We start from the raw sequence: 13,547 nt of genomic DNA on the forward strand, positions 1-13,547 counted from the left end.
TCTTGACCTTCCGGTATGCATACATATCACATATCAGCATATAGCACATACATCTCATAGCATATAAGACCTTCCGGTCACACATAGGTACCCTTCCAGGTATAGTATAGTAAGAAGACTGTGACGCCCGTTCATTTAAATAAATTAATAAATGTAAGTCTCGAACTAGTTTGTGAGGAATTTTGAAAGTCAAGGGTTAAAAGTGTACGTTCGGGACTTAAATTGAAAAGATTTGAAGGCTTAAGGGTTTATTAGTGATTTAGGGATCTATTATGAAAGAAATTTATGGGATCAGGGTTTAAAAAGTAAGTTTTGGATTCAGTTTGTAAAGAATTCTGAGGGCAGGGTCTATTTGGTATGTTTTGGATTTAGTTTGAAAACAAATTAGGATGGAGGGGTTGAAGTTGAATAAATTGACCAAATGTTTGAAATAGGACATGGGATATACCCGTATCCCTTTCCCACATCGCATCCTTCAATCCTAAACCTAAGAGACCATTTCGGCCACCGCCATTGATGAAGACAAGCTCAGCCGCCGCCTGCCCTATTGAGTTCGACCGTCGCCCCTCTCCACTACTTTGTCGTCGGTCACCACCACCACAGCCTTGTTGTCGGTGACGCCGTGAGCGGCCAAGGGGACTACCGAGATCGAAGTTGAGCTTCGAATGACTAGAAGGCTCTCAGTAAGATTACTAGCCGCCCATTCTCCCTTTTCTTCTTTCATTTTGTGGGTTGAACGTGGTGTACGTCCCCACTGCCGCTGCCGGCCTTGATCACCGAGCCTTTTAGCTTCGACAACGTTTCTGCCGCCTTGTAGGTGGTTGAGCGAGTACATGTTCGCATGTGGGGGTTGTTTTTCGGAATTTATGGTGTAATATGTACATTATTATGGCGGAGAATCAAGAAGAGCAAAAGGACCCGACACCACCACCACCGTTATGGGGAAGCTATCATCTCCAACCATCGCTTAACGTCATGAGGTTCCTGATTGAGCGTGTATTCAAGTGTTGTTGTGTTTCAGGCGGGTGTGTGTGTGTGTGATGTAGTTTCGTTGGCCGGAAAGATCAAGAAAGCCACCGCCACCACCGTGAGGTGGTGGCTACCGCCAAGTGCCACCGCCCGCCGCCACGGTGTGTAGTTAGTGTGTGTGTGTTGGTGAGTGTGTGTATTTTGGATAAAAGCCTTGTAACTGTAATTAGCATTGATAATAATAATAATGACCACCACCGTACGGTGGTGGCCGCCGCCGTGAGCCGCCGTTGACCACCATTACCAGAGGTGGTAGTGGGTGGTGCCCCACAAGCAAAACCCTAATGGACCTAGCCAAAACCCTAATGGGCTTAAAGATTAATTTTGGGCCTATTGGGCCATGTTTGAGTGGAAAACCCTAATTAGGGTTTTGAAAACCCTAATTGTGAGTAATTGGGCCTTAGACTTATTTGGACCCACTTTTGAGCCATTGGGATTGGATTGTGTATTAAGCCCAAATATCACATATTACTTATCTAGTAGAGTAAATGACTTAATGGATTAAGTCCTTAATGGGTTAAGTAGGAAAGTTAACTCTAATTATTATTTTATGCGAAACCCTAATTTCACTTGGGCTTTGTGTTAGGCCATCCAAGAGTAATCAAATGGACTAGAGTCATTAGTTGGGCTTTAGGGTAAGGCCAATATGAAGGATTGGGCCCAATTTGGAAAATTGGGCCATAGGCCATAGTTGGGCCTTGGTCCATTATTAGACTTTTGGGCCTTTGGTTTGGGCCTTGGGCTGGAGTCAAGCTAAGATAGGGGTAAAGTAGTCTTTTACCCAAGTATGGACTTATGGTTATGAGTTGGAACCCAATTATTAACTGGGTGTTATTTTGGTGTTGATAGTTCGGGAATCTGTCATCCAGCAGCTGGGGTTGAGTCTGCGGGATTTCAGCAATGTGAGATTGTGTCTACGGGACTTCAGCAGTGTGAGGTGAGTTTCCTTCCAGTAGGAATGGGTCTACGACCACAATGTCGGCCCGTTTAGTTAGCAGTAGTTCCGGACTACAGTCCGATGTAGTGGTTCAGTATGCTTGGTGTCTTTATGATACAGACATGGTATGAGTTATGTGTTCCGGACTATGGTCCGATGTAATATGCAGTATATATGTTCATATTATATGCTATGATTATGTTATGCTATGTTCAGTTAGTTCCAGACCTCGGTTCGATGCAGTAGTTAGAGTGCTTGATGTCTTTATGATTCAAGCATATTTTGTGTTATGTGTTCTAGACTTTGGTCCGATGCAGTATGCAATGTATGTGTTCATGATAATTGATATGTTTATGCTATGTTCAGTCAGTTTCCAGACTTCAGTCCGATGCAGGGGATGGGGTCCCAGTGAGTTCCTGACTTCGGTCCGATGCAGTTAGTTCCGGGCTTCGGTCCGATGCAGGGGACGGGGTCCCAGTGAGTTCCGGACTTTGTCTGATGCAGTTAGTTCTGGGCTTTGTCCGATGCAGGGGATGGGGTCCCAGTAAGTTCCAGACTTTGGTCTGATGCAGTTAGTTTCGGACTTCGGTCCGATGCAGGGGACGGGGTCCCCGTCAGTTCCAGACTTCGGTCCGATGCAGTTAGTTTCGGACTTCGGTCCGATGCATGGGACGGGGTCCCAGTCAGTTCCAGATTTCGGTCCGATGCAGTTTCCAGACTTCGGTCCGATGCAGTGGGCGAGGCCCAATATGTGTTTATATGTTATTCTATGGTATGTGGTAGTTTGGTGGAGCTCACTAAGCTTCATGCTTACGGTTTCAGTTTTGGTTTCAGGTACTCAGTTTTCAAAAGAGGAGCTCGGGAAGATTGTAGTGCACACACCATTTGTTCAGTCTGGGATGTTTATACTCTGATATGCATGACAGTTGTTATATTATTCTGAGATATATTGTTGTGATTTTTCTATGAAGTATGATGACTATGGTTTTATTACTGATTTAAAACGAAATTTTCAGACTGTATTTTTGGGATGCTACAAAGACTCACCTCGAGTAACTCGGTAATCTCGAACTAGGTAAAATTTTGTCTAGCCTCCGCCTAATCACATGGAATAAGAACTCTAATCAATACAACTCTCAAGGCTAGACTAAATACCTCTCTTAACACCCTCAAAAGGGTAAAAGACCATTTTACCCCTCTCATGGCTCAAAGACTCTAACATTGACCAAACCTTAAAAGTCAACCAAAAGTCAACTCTCCGGGTTACGCTGCGTATACCAAACCTGTACGCTGGGTGTACCCGACAACCTCACAGAAATGGGGAACGCGACCCCCTACGTTGCGCGTACTGGGATTATGCCCCGTGTAACTCCCAGTTTCAGACTCCTTAGCTTTTGGGGTCTTAAACGGTTAAGACCCACGTCCAACTTTCCGATCTGACCACCCCTAAGCCTCTTAATCTATAAAGTTGGTGACTTTAAGCCTTTGTATGTCTGAGAGAGTCACCAACACCCAAATCTCTCCACTTTCAACATTCTAAAGCTCATAATTCAAGCATGACTCCATAACAACGACCAAGTTGGGATTTTTATGGATCAACATCACTCATAACATTGAAATGGGACAGATCTAGGTCCATGGAGCCCCTCTTGCTCATAAAGTCTCCACATTTGGGACTTAAACCCTATAAATGGACCATAAAACACCAAACCAAAATAAAGAGGAAAGTTCTGAGCTTTTTACCTCAAAGTGAAGCTCCTTCCTCTGAAGAACTCAGATCCAAGCTTGAACTTCAAACCCTAGCCTCCACAAGCTCCTCTCATTCTTCTTCACTAACACACAAAGGCACCTTTAGCTCAAAATACTCACACACAAGCTTTAGGACAAATGAGATGCTCTCTTAGGGTTCACTCTCTGAAATGGTGGCTGAGGATAAGGCCTTAACATTCCTTTTATAGTGCACAAGCCACAAATTAGGGTTTGCATCTAGGCACGCTACGCCCAACGTAACCCTGGGTACGCCCAGCGTACCTAGGCGAGTCCGCGTCCAACTTAAGCGCATGAGTACGCCCGGCGTACTCATTTGCAACACTTTCCACTCAAGGGCTAATCTTGACAACTTGACAAAGAAGAATGGTTAAATAGTTGTACCTAAATTTCGAGATGTTACAACATTACTCAGTTTTATTTTAATTAATAAAACTACTATGCATACTGGTGGTAGCTAGGGTTTTCAAACAGAACATACTATATATATATATATATATATATATATATATATATATATATATATATATATATATATATATATATATATATATATATACGATAACAAACAAACATGTTAGAAAATATTGGATTTTCTTGGGAAGCATGCATACACTTTTCAGAACTTGATAACAATGGTTTTCACTACAAAACAATCTTATGAACTCACCAGCTTTATGCTAATACTCTTTCAAAACTGCTTGTATTCTCAGGAAATCAGTAGACAGGTATCTCCTGGAGTTTTGAGAAGACGAAGCGTATAGAGTCACGTCTTTTCTTTTGACTATACTTTTGATGTATAAAGACAATAATCAAACTGATGTAAATACATTTTCATATATGTATTCAATGTAATGGTTGTGTTTAATATGATTACTATGATGCAATTGTTGTGATACTACACATGATGCAATGGTTGTGTTTAATACCGAAGTTTTTGGTGAACATGAAGAGCACCAATCATTCAATAAATGAACTAGTAGCAACCACCATCATGAATAAACTAGAATGAAACGACTCACCCCAAATATACAACCAAGGTAGAATAGTGATAAAGCCACTAACATTGAAAAGGTGCAACAAACTTTCCATGTATTGATCTTGAAATACCACATCTATTAACCTTTTAATATAAGCACACCTCAACTTGGCAATATGATGTAATATTAACACAAAAATCTAACAACATCATCGTTATCAAGGGCATTGTCAAGTACGTTTTGACAAACATGAAACACCCTCGATAAGGTAGCTTACAGATACCCTTAAAATCATTTGAATTTAAACCAAAACAAATTCAAAGAGTTTAAATGCGGAAAATATACGATATTAAAATACAAACAAGTTTAGAATGCTTAAAAGAATGAGTAATGGTCAATTAACATCACAACAAAGTAAAGTGAAACCACACAAACTGTAGCCTTCTCAAAATATTTGCTAACTTATACTCAAGCTTTCTAAAGTCTTTAAGTGAAACCACACAAATCGTGGTCTTCTCAAAGAATGATAGTTATGCGACAAACCTATCCTAAAGTGGCTAATGTATACTAACCTTTGGTAATTTTATTTTATAACTATGTGATTCATGAGCCTTTATCTTAAGTTATATGAAAGAACATGAAGATTAAGCAAAAATAAGTTTCATTTTGACTTCTTGTATTCATAAAATCTAAGTTTAAAAAATATATAGTTATGCACTAAACCTATCCCACATCAACGAGGGTGTACCCAAAAATAAAGTTAAGGTGTGTAACAAATTTTTTCTACATAAGATATAAAAGACTCGAGCTCGAGCTCAACTCGCATTGAGCCTTAACTTTAAAGCTCGAGTTTTGGTCTTGAGTAATTTACAATTCTGGACTTAGCTCGCTTAAAAAGCAAACATAAACGAACTTAAAAAGTGTTCAACTTGACCTATTTACAAAACAAGCCCATCAAACTTGAATATATTAATTAGGCAAGCCCACAAAACATTTAACGAACAGTGCCTTTTGACAAAAAAAAAAAAATATTCTAGAAAAATATTTGCAACTTATCCCTTTTAAGAGGTTAAAAGCCAACTAAGTGTTTATGTTTTTTTTATGATAAATGAATATGTTTTATGGATGAATTTATATGCATATGAACATCAACATTTTGTCTTCGTTCTAATGTGGGACTCCTAACTCCTTTTTATAAATTCTCCATAATGTTTTAATGTAGTTCTAAAATCAAATAAACAGTTTTTTTGTTCAATATAGTTTTTTTGTTTATTAATATCGGTATTTTTTTTTTTTTTTTTTTTTTTTTTTTTTTTTTTTTTTTTTGATCCTGAAAGTTTTCTACTTTGAATTAGATTAAGGTTTATTTACTTTGTCGTTGTATTGTACGTTTACTATAATATTTCTATTCTGGGTTAAAGTTGATGATGATTCTTTTAGCTTACTTTACGTTGTATTCTAAAAAATTTATTGTTACATTTTTAAGTAATAAGTTTGAGTTGCGGCTAGACTTGGCAATCCGTATTTGCATGTTGTGTATATGTGTCAGACACGAATTTACACGACATGAATTTATTGAACACGAACACGACACCAATTGTAAAACTTGTCTAGGGTATCAGACACGAACACGACACCAATTGTAAAACGTGTCTAGGGTATCAAACACGAACATGACACGTAACAAATTTATGTGATACATGATACAACATGAATAGACATTTTTATAACTAGGTTGCATGAAAAGGCACGAATAACCATGTTTTAATACCATTTTTAAGCTAGGATAACATGCAAATAATCTTATTCCAAAGTACAAAATACAAACTCCCAATTACAATCCTTGATATTTTAGAAATGTAAACTTTAACCCCTAAATCTATATATGTATATGTGTTTATAGTCACGTGTCGATTCAAATTTGTGTCGTGTCCTATACGTGTCTAAACATGTAAACTCGTGTTTGACATGCGTAAGACACACACACGAATTTAAATATGTGTTGACACAAATTAACATGAAACATGAATTTCTAAAACACATACACGAAAAGCTGGTATCATGTATCAAATTGTCAGGTCTAGTTGTGGGAGTTAAAGAAGAAAGTAATGATGGTGTTAGTTGGGAAAATGACTTAAAAGCCCATCGAAGTTTCCAAACCGTTCAAAAAACCAATTATGTTTTGTTTGTTCAAGAAACCCAACAAACTAACATTTTGTCTAAAAAAGACCAACTAACTTACACTTTCGTTCACTTCCCATTTAGGGTCAACCGACTAATGAAAGTCAAAGAATGACATGGCTTATGACGTGTAATTAAATATCGTAAAATGGCTTGTAAGACCAACGAAGTTTCAAAACCGTTCAAAAACCCTCGATCATCTTTTTTCAACAAACAAAACATGATTGAGGTTTTATGAACGGTTTTGAAACTTCGTTGGTCTTACAAGCCATTTTCTGATATTTAATTACACGTCATAAGCCATGTGATTCGTTGACTTTCATTAGCCGGTTGACCCTAAATGAGAAATATAAGTTAGTTGGGTTTTTTAGACAATAGGTTAAGTTCGTTGGATTTTCTTGAACAGACAAAACATAATTGGTGTTTTTTGAACGGTTTGAAAACTTCGTTGGGCTTAAGAGGCGAAAGATATTTGATATATTTTTTAATATCGTAATTCTATGTAAAACTGGTTTGGTTTTCATTGAATTGTGAATCTTTATGTCAAAGAACATTTTTTTTCAAGTAGAAGTATTGGATACATAGTTGTTATTAGAAGTAAGAGGAAAATCTCAACATGTTGGCACTTGGTAGCCATCCAAAGCCAACTAAAGTTTTTATAGGCTACATGGTGGGCTGAAGTTGAAGGAATGTTACTCTTAGCTTGGCTGAGCGATCGAGGATATATATTTTGTTTGTTAAGGATTAAGAGTTGCACAATTTTTTATTTCAAAGGTTGTATGTATGTATAAAAAAATATACACTCTTTGGCAAATGTTGAGGGGTATCTCGGGGAAACCTGTATTTACTAGCTAGGTGGTATTTGCTAGTGTATAGGAAATTTTGCTAAAGCTAACTTTTTTATAAAGAAACCAAGGGAGGATGCCAACTCCCATGAGGAAAAGAAGTTTCAGCCATTGTAACCAAGCCTGTAAAAAACTATAAGTGGAAACAATGTGACCACAATTCCTAAAGTTAGTTTTGAGGTTCATAAAATAATTCTTCAAGATGATTATGTTTGTTTTTATAATTTTGACTTAAGATGTGCCAAAATCTTGAGTGGACTACTCGGACATGAACATAGTGCTTCTTTTTCTTCCCGGATATTGCATTCTAGTTGCTTGATAAAATGTCAATGATAACTTTTAATTTTTTCTTAGCAACATATATGTATAGCGATGGCATTTCTAATCTTTATTTAATAAATTAACAAAGTCTGTGAAATTAATAAAATTCACAAATAACAAAGGCTTTTACAAAAAGAAGACAATCATATCCATCAAGGAAAAGAAGTAAACAACAAATTTTAATGATCAAATGCTAGCATATAACAACAATCAATATACGTACCATACATACTAAAATTCATATTACTTGTAGATAATACTTTCATTATTACTACACACATTCATGGATGTTAAATCTACATACTAAATTGTGTACATTTACTGAACAATATACTGGTGGAATATTTAGCTGAATAAAATATAACAACATTCATATTAATAGTTAGAGAATGTTGAATATATATGACTATTGATTTGAATGTTCTAAATACAATCCTTTTATAGCTTTTATTGAATTAATACGAATGGATTGGTAAACCAAAAAACTGTTAGTTACCATTTACTAATCAGAATGAGATGAACCATGATGCCCCATACAAATTGCAGTAAAATCCATTTCCATATACTCATGAAAAGGAAACCTTTTGAAGCCAAAATTACATATTTAAACATTGCCATCCTTTTTAGAAATGATGATAAAGGTTTGGATTCACAAGATTCCTCTATTTTGTCAACTTTGAAATTTGAAGGGTACAATTATATGAAATGATTAATAATCAAGATTTTCCCTTAAACTATGTGAGGTTAACATTTTTCTCACTATTATTGGCTTTAACAATCTTGTATGAGTGTTCGGATAAACGCATTTACTTTCAGGTAGAAACACAAACACTTCCATTTGTTCGATGATTTATTATTAAATTAAAATTTATGTATTAGGGATTTTTTTTATGTAGTATAGTTTAGTGATTTGTGATTACACGTACTTTTTAATACATTTGAGTTTATACAAGTTTGGTGTTCGGATTACATTTGAATTTCTACAAGAGTTAAATTAACTATTTCAAGATTGGGTTTTATTTATTTATTTATTTATTTTGGTGGTGGTGGTGGGGGGGGGGGGGGGGGGGGGGAGGGAATTGAAGATGGAAATTTGCCTAACTTCCAGATTAATTTACTGTTATTTTCAATTTCTAGATGCCAAAGATTTTTGAAATTAAAGATGCAGAGCACATATAGGATGCTATTGGAACTGTATTTGTTTTTCAGTCATATAAGATGTGTTAATATAGAGAAACTATCACATTAAGTCCCACATTCAGGCAAGAGTTTATGAAATTACAAGTATAATTTCAAAACATAGAAGAATTACAAGTGTATAAGTGAATGAGGGAATATAAAAGGGTGTAGATCGAAATTTGGGAAAAAGGAGTACTGAAAAAATAGCAACCAGGTTTCAAAAATATGGAAAAATTAGCAACAAAATCTCAATCTTTTTGTTTTGTTTTTTTCTTTCTTTTCCAGCAACAAAGTTTCAATTGTTTTAGGAGAAAGAGTATTGAAAATAATAGCAACCAAAATTCAAAAGCATGAAAAAAAAATAGTAACAAAAAAGTTCCAATTTTAAGGTTTTTAGTTTCAAGCGACAAAGTTTCAATTTGTTTAGGATCGGGGAAAAGAGTGATGTTGGATTGGGAAATGTTTGGTAGGATAGGGTGAGCAAAAATTAAACCGAAACCGAAAAAACCATATAAACCGAAACTGAAACAAAAACCAATGGTGTGGTCTATAGTTTTGCAAAAACCGAAAGTTTTCGATGCGGGATGATTTTGATGTATATAATAACCGAAAAAACCGAACCACACCGCATATTATATATTTATATTATATATAATTATAGTTATTTAATTAATCTTCTACTTTAATAAATGAAAATCTTTTTGCCACATGTCACACTCTCATTGATTTGACCACATGTCATTTTGTGGTTGTTTTCAATTAAATTTTTTCTACATGACATTTTGTGGTTTTTTCGTTTTATCATATTCCACATAATATTTAAATGTAATAATTATAATAAATATAATAATAAATGAATATCAATTTCATTAATTGACTTTCCTTTTAATTTTAAAATTTGTAAATTAAAATCTCATTAGTTTACTTTGTTTATTTATCTAAATTATTTTTTCTAATTTAAAAAAGAAAAAAATACATTAATTTTAATAATTCAGTATTTTTCTAATTTTCATATAAATTCGAACTTTTAAATATTTAGAATTTCATATTTAATTTTTCTTTTAAATAAATCCATGTAATACATATGTTTTAGACCTAGTAATATATATATGTATACAACTTGTCCCCTTAATTTTGTCGATTCATACAGCTTGTTTCTTACGCCTAACTTTCATATTTTTTGTGTATCGATGTTTCTTTCTAATCATCTAATTAATATTTAAATATTATTTTTAAACATGGAAACCTTCGATTGTTATTTTTAAGTTTAGTTTTATATATTTATTATATATATTTATATGGGGTATTTGGTGGATAAATGCACCAAACTTCTTGGCTATTCCACCTATCCCGCATCGCTGGGTGGGAAACAAATAGGTGGCAAGGTAGCCTACAAAAGGACAAGCATACCCAAGCTGTTGGAAGAATAAACCGTTGTTCTAATCCCGTGTAGGCATCTATCATTAAGGCATCAATCCAGTGTTGAAATCTGTTTGAAATAATCTTTGAGTATCAATCATCAAATTTTTATATAAGTAATCATATTGTTAATTAAAATTTTTCTCTGACTTGATAGTTAATAAGGTTGCAGATGAACTGTAAATTTTTGTTAAGTTTTTATGAAGTCATCAACAAGATTAATGAATGTAAATAGACCAATTGTATAGCTTAATTGCAAGCCTTGAAATTGGATTAAAAGTTATCTTTTAGACACAATACTCCATTGAAATGTATGTAATTCTAGTTTTTACTGGATATGCACTGTCTAAGATTGAGATGGGGTTTATTTAGCACTACATATTAATGCATTCATAGTAGGTTTTTTTTATCTGTTTTTTCTCGGAAATCAAAGACATTGTTTTTGGCTGAACTCTCAACCCATTAAGAGAGAAACACCTTGTCAAACACCTTGTAGTTGATGATTGGTTGCTTAATCCTAATCCGAATGAGATCTTTTCACTCGTTTGTATTATTGTAATAATGGAAGAATAAATCCAACACTAATTATATCATGATAACAGTCGTTTGGTTACGAAGTTACCAGTGCCCTAATGGCATCACTGCAAGAAAGTCTGAATAGCTTCAAGAAGCAACAAGAGAAATGCCAGTCAGCCCCAAAGAGCAAAAGCATTGCAGGTTCTAAAACAATCGTTAAGACAGCAACACCTGCAAACACCTCGACCAAATTATCTTCTCCTTCGTTTAAATTCCCCAATGACACGAAGAGGTTGCAGCATATTAATTATAATATAAGGAAGAGCCCTATCGAAGCTCAGATCTATCGTGTGATTGATCTGCTGTTTAAGGTACAAACCTTATCTGTTCTTGTATCGTGCATGGTAATACACCATTCTAGATTGGTTCGAGAAATATTTTGTATTTTTTTATTTGTGCACCTAGTTACAGTTGTATTCAACAGTATATGTTTAAAAAATATGCATGTAATGTAAGAATGTCAGAAATATAACATGGTCAATTATGTTTATTTAACTTCTTCGGAGTATCTTTTTGGTGGAATTTTTGATGGTTATAGGTGCATCTTTCTATTAGTTAATTTATGTAGAATTGGGACACATGGGTGATAAAAGTGCCATTGACATATTTTCTTGGCACATCGTTTTGTTTTTGTTTTCATTATCTGTATTTGCAATCTGATTATATGATATTATGAATTAGTGATAATGTTTATAAGCCCATAAATGGTTTGGTTTGTTTTTGGTATATGTTGGATTTCTTTAGATGATATATCTTGATTTAGCCATGTTAGTGATTGGTATTCACTAAGAATTAATTAGAGCATTTAGGTTATAATTACACAAATATATGAAAGTGCATTGCTAATTTTATTATATTATATCTACAGAAGAGGCAATCCATCACAGCAGAGCAAATAAATGAAGCATGTTATGTTGATGTCAAAGGCAACAAGGCCGTGTTTCAAAGTTTAGCAAACAACCCAAAAGTTAATTATGATGGAAAGCGCTTCTCTTACAAGGTACTTTAAATCTTTTAATGATAGATAATTTGTTAACATTTAGTGAAATAATTTTTTTTTTTTTTTTTTTTTTTTTTTTTTTTTTTTTTTTTTTTTTATAATTTTACAGTTGAAGTATAATGTGAGAGACAAGAAGGAACTTTGGAGTTTAATACAAACATTTGCAGAAGGTATTTCTGTTGCTGATCTTAAAGATGCCCACCCTACTATCGTGGAAGATTTACAGGTAATTCTCGCCTCCTTAGAGTCATTGTTGAATTCTTTTAACAACTCCGTCTTCATGTTGACAAATGTTGTTCAATTCAGGCCCTGAAAGCTGCTAGAGAGATATGGCTATTATCAAATCCCAACTCGAAGGAAGACATAGCCTACCCTAATGATCCTCAGCTTCTTTTTAAAGTTGATGATGAATTGAAACAATTATTCAGGGCAATTGAGTTGCCACACGACATGCTGGAGATCGAGCTTGATTTGCAGAAAAATGGCATGAAGCCTGCAACCAATGCTGCTAAGAGAAGAGTAATGGCACAAAATTGTAATATATGTAACAAACCAAAACAAAAGAAGAAGAAGGCCAAGATTAGTAAATGAACAAAGCTCACAAACGCTCATCTTCCTGAGCTTTTCCGAAACCTTAATGGGTAGTTGGATTGCTAACGTGTATCCAGACGGTGGTAGTATTACTAAGAATATGAAAACTGTGTTATGATAAGGTAATGTCTGTTTTATAATTTCTATCAAGATTTAGAGGTGTGTATGAGGCGGTTTAGTTTTCGGTAAAACCGAGTCATAACCATTACAACTGATTAATGCATTTTGGGTATGGTTTAGATTGGTTATGGATAATGTTTTTTATTAGTTAATGGTCAATCTTGGTTAACAATAATGTTTAAATATGATATAAAAAACGAAAGTGCATTGATAAAAAAAGTACATTGTCATAAAAAAGTGAAAATAGAAAAACATGTCATAAACTACGTGTTTATAAGATAGACAATAAAAGTAGATTAATAAAATAATTTAAAAAAAAAAATTCAATCCTAAACTATATTGAAGTATGATTATCAATGTAGGATGATATTGCATTTTAATAAATGCGACTTAAAAAGTATTGTAGTAAAATAGTACAAATTAGAAGTTTAATATTGAAAAAAGTTTCTATTTTGTGTTTTGGTCAAAAACTGATCAAGTATTATTCAACCAAATTATATGAGAGACTGTGGTGTTTAAGGTAATACAAATATCAAATAGTGATCAAAGTAAGACAACCGGGTTAGAAGGAAAACCCTTGATCCTTTATAGTATCTCCGACA

The 13,547-nt window shown here is 34.4% G+C and overlaps 1 protein-coding gene across 1 annotated transcript; it reads left to right on the forward strand.

Annotated features, from left to right (window-relative positions):
- The first annotated feature begins 10,697 nt into the window (after positions 1-10,697).
- Positions 10,698-12,992, forward strand: LOC111891002 (uncharacterized). The gene is made up of 4 exons (XM_042896450.1): positions 10,698-11,545; positions 12,103-12,234; positions 12,344-12,460; positions 12,541-12,992. The coding sequence occupies exons 1-4, from the start codon at positions 11,291-11,293 to the stop codon at positions 12,823-12,825; spliced, it is 789 nt and encodes a 262-aa protein (XP_042752384.1). The 5' UTR covers positions 10,698-11,290; the 3' UTR covers positions 12,826-12,992.
- The last annotated feature ends 555 nt before the right edge of the window (positions 12,993-13,547 follow it).

Source organism: Lactuca sativa, chromosome 7, assembly GCF_002870075.4.
Source record: "Lactuca sativa cultivar Salinas chromosome 7, Lsat_Salinas_v11, whole genome shotgun sequence".
Taxonomy (NCBI): domain Eukaryota; kingdom Viridiplantae; phylum Streptophyta; class Magnoliopsida; order Asterales; family Asteraceae; genus Lactuca; species Lactuca sativa.